Source organism: Magallana gigas, chromosome 2, assembly GCF_963853765.1.
Source record: "Magallana gigas chromosome 2, xbMagGiga1.1, whole genome shotgun sequence".
Lineage (NCBI taxonomy): Eukaryota > Metazoa > Mollusca > Bivalvia > Ostreida > Ostreidae > Magallana > Magallana gigas.
Genome location: NC_088854.1, coordinates 60,646,773 through 60,650,887, shown reverse-complemented (window position 1 = coordinate 60,650,887; position 4,115 = coordinate 60,646,773). Strand labels below are relative to the sequence as shown.

Here is a 4,115-nt window from a genome sequence, read left to right as displayed (position 1 = left end):
GACCTATTTAATACGTCGCCTCATGCTAAATTACTGAGAAACAAGATTTCCAATAAAGGCTTCCGCCTCGTACAGGTTTATTTGTTCTAATCTCTGGATAATCAATGATTAAACTATCCCCCGATCACCTTGGCTCAATGGTAGGTGCGTCATGGAGGTCAAAGAAAGCATGTAAACATGTTTACTATAAACAGGAGACCGAAGGCAAATCCTTCTTTAATAAGCCAGTGTTGCGCATATCTAATTATTTTTCACGTTTCTTGATAAAATGCTTTACCGGAATTGATGGCCGTTTATTCCTCTTTGTATTGCTTTCACCGACAGGTTTATGCCTGCTACGACAGGCCCCTGACCCCCCCCCCCCCCCCCCCCAATCATACCACAGCTGGTCAGACCAGATGTCCCACGCAGCCCATTGTTCACCCTCAGGCGCACGTGCGTTTTCCTTTTGTAAGACGCACGTGCTGTGTTTTGTAAATGAGAGAAACTCAGTGGTAATATTTCAGATTTTGTTTTATTGATTTTTTTGGCTTTGGTTTTTCAATATTTTATGACATAGTTCAATAAATATAATCGACATTAAATAAACTCTCACGCCTACAGTACCTCACACTTTCACTCATACTCTGTGCTAATGATTCATACTGTAACTTCCGCTATCAGTCACGCTCTCTTTCGACCCGCTTTCATGTCACTCCTTCAAGTTTTAATGATAATGATGTTGAAAACTTTGGTCAAATTCTCTTCCGTTCAAAGTTTCAAGAGAATAATGTTGAAATTTGGATATAAATATACTGATTTGATTTTGCTGAGATCACATGTGGTAAAAATATAATGAATTTTGCATTGCAATTTTCACTGCATAATACAAAAAAAATTGTACTTCAAAATACAAGTCTACAAAAATAAATAGTCATTGGTATGCGCGCGTGGCATTTTGTAATAGGTTTAAATCCATTCAAAGGTCGCACCATTCATGTTGAAATGTTAACTCCTTTTGCAATCCCACGCGATCGTGGCTCGAGTCACCCGGGGTTGAATCATCGGTATAAACGATTGCCTCTGCACCTGTCATGGATGCGTGAACACAGTCTGCTGTTTGTGGCAAGTGGACCGTATCGCGTAACGGTCGCCCCGAGCGGTTTGTGTTTGCAGAAAGTGGACGATTAATTACCAATAAATAGGTAACGGTTATTGTTCCAATCTCTTCCGCCCTCTGGTCCAAGAGTTCACACCGTTAACGCAATCGGGGTTGCCATAGAGATCGAGTCTCGGCTACTGTCAATAACCTGAGTGCCGCACGAGGAGACACCATTGTCTTTGATTGTAAATCCATTTATCGACTGAACGGCGTAGAATAAATTATCACTCGGAGCAAATGTCTTTTCATTGTTGTTTGAGTCCGTTGTTTCTTTTTCTTTTGTCGTTTCTTCACAGAGTCCCTCAAAGCCAGCGTTGAATATACTGACAAGACTCGTGATTTGGGACGGCTCAGTTTGCATATTTTCGACTGAACTGTCTGAGTTAATCCCATTAATTGGTCCATTCTCCATTCTAGCTTTTTTGGCCAACACACAATTGTCTGAATCGAAACTATTTTCGAGGGAACGCCTCCGCTTGGAAGCGCACCTAGTACAGTTCTGTGTAGGCTTGCTGACGTAATCCGTGACCTCCTTCCCCCCGGTACAATGGCCTGCATCCGCTAATGGCGTAACTTGTGTATTCGCTTCGAATTTTTCATGACAAGGTTCGGGTTTCTCCGATGGTCGCTCGGCTTCGATTTTGACGTTTTCTACCCGTAAACATTTGGCAGGCGGAGAATTTTCTTTGTCTTCATGAATGGGTGTTTCGTTTTCAGTTCTCAACCTTTTGACCTCGGATGAAGCGTCACGCGTATAGCTATCTTTAGAATTCGTAGTATTTTCTGACGATGCAGTACTTATCTGGCATTTCAGTTCCTTCTTGGACTGTTCCCGTGCTTCGGCCTGGGCTCTCCTGTTGGCAAGTACAGTTTGTAAATTCTCCATCATATAGGCTGTCCTGGCTTTATGCAATACACTAGCCACGAGCAAGTTCTTATGCAGGTTGATTCCCCCACGCTGTTGTCGTGAAGCAGCGATCTTTCCCAGGGACAAAGCCATCAAACGCTGAGCCTCAGTGCTCATATTTGCGATCTTTTTTTTTAAATCCCAAAAATAAATGTAAACAAAAAATTGAGTTCGTTAAATCACTCCGTTAAAATCTTCGAAGTGATCTCCACGAGTTGTATACGTCTAATGACTCTTTCAACATGTTACATCCTCTTTTCATGCGTGTGACGTGCTTGTCTAGAGCAACAGCCAATCAGAGCGCACCTGACAAGAGGTCCTTACCAAGGTGTCCAATCAGATTCGTGGTAGTAAAGTTACGTTGTTATTTTCCAGAATACTACGAGATCTATAAATAAATTGACCTGCACAAATAAAGGAAAACATGAATGTCGTCACAATAGTTACTAGGTTCATTCACCAGCGCTGACTCATGAACCGAAAAAATGACCAGAAATGACTTGTTATCACAAGTTAAACTGAGAAATATTGACTCCAATTGCGCAAGTAAAAAGATTACACCATTTCCAAGAATACTTTCAGTTTGATGATCATAAGCAAATCGTGATCAAAAAATCAAGAATGAATTTGATCTTGAATACTTATGTAATAATTTTTTATGACATAAGTTTATTTTAGTGAAATCTATGAGGAAAAAGTCAACCAGTTATTCACACTTGTATAATACGATTTTTTAACAATGTAAGTTAATAATTACGTATGATTATTCTTTAATTTCCTGTACATCATTTATAAGACAATCTAAATATAGCTATGAGGGAACATATATTACGTGACCACATAATTAATGCTCATTGTGTATTCGACCGCACCGCCGGGGAAATCTGACAGCGAGGCTAACTGTCAACTATAGACCTTAAACAGAAGTCCCACCACACCTCAATCTGTAATCAAATTAATCCATTGTTAATGCATTAATTTCCTGTCACAATATACCTATACATTGTAAAGCAATAAAACATCGTGGGGAAAGTTCACCTTAAAAAGATATCAGTCAAAAATAGGGCATCACCTGAAGTGGACCCACTGACGCAAATATTGAAAAATTTAAAATATTTAATGTCTGAATTCTTGAATAATCATAAGCCCACCGCAGAAACCGTGTCATGGAGCAGCGGACAAAAGATTTAAACCGTGAATCAGTTTCTTTGTGAGTCAGGGATTTCTGCGGAGGGGGTGCGTGGCCGGGTGCATTTTTGCGGCGGTGGCGGGACTATGAATAGAAACTGACGCTTGATCGAACTTCGGAAAATTTATGTGAAACAAAGCGTAGGACAGAATTAAATTTAATCAAAAAGCAAATGTTTACTTTTCTCTGCTTTATTCTTCAAAATTCTTTAGTGCCATTTTTTTTCAGAATGTATAATATGAACCAGTCTTTACTGGTCTTGACATATATACTTGTATTGTATATTGTATAATGATATACTGCCATCCAGCTAACATTAATAAAAATATTGGATCTTTCCTAGATATAGATGAATGAAGGGTAACTGTAGTATATTGTACATGGATGATCATGTGTCATCCAGTCATTACCGTAACAGTAAATGAATTCAATGATTAGACCATTCCCAGATAAATCAACGATTACTACACTATGTGTCCGTAGTGTTAGCTCGGTGAGTGGGCGCTTGCCTAGCTCTCTCCTCATCAGCCATTGGCTAGCGAGGATGATATTTCTCAGTGACCAAAGTGTGTCATTGTCCGATCAATTAATATTGATATTCTATCATTAGCCCAGAGTACAGGCGCAGATCTCTCCGAGTTGATTCCATGGACCCCAAACATTGGTGGGTTGGGATGAGGGGCTTAATTAATGATAGACCCTATTTGGCTGATAAATAGGACGGTCACACTTCCAAGAAAAATGTGTTCCGTAAACAACAAACTATTTACAGGGAAATGACGTTTTTAAAATTAAATGCACTTGTATGAAAATTTCCCATTCCCATTATTTAAGTTATTTATCAAAAGTTTACATGTTCATCTCTTGTGATCTCAACG

General features: G+C 39.5%; 1 protein-coding gene across 1 annotated transcript; it reads right to left on the bottom strand.

Moving 5' to 3' along the window:
* Positions 1–495: 495 nt before the first annotated feature.
* Positions 496–2,315, bottom strand: LOC105323642 (immediate early response gene 5-like protein). The gene has a single exon (XM_011422713.3). It carries the CDS (start codon positions 2,163–2,165, stop codon positions 1,230–1,232), a length of 936 nt encoding a protein of 311 aa, XP_011421015.3. The 5' UTR covers positions 2,166–2,315; the 3' UTR covers positions 496–1,229.
* Between the last annotated feature and the right edge of the window lie 1,800 nt (positions 2,316–4,115).

Coding starts and splice junctions, on each gene's coding strand:
- LOC105323642 (XM_011422713.3), bottom strand. CDS start 2,165: ATGAGCACTGAGGCTCAGCGTTTGATGGCTTTGTCCCTGGGAAAGATC.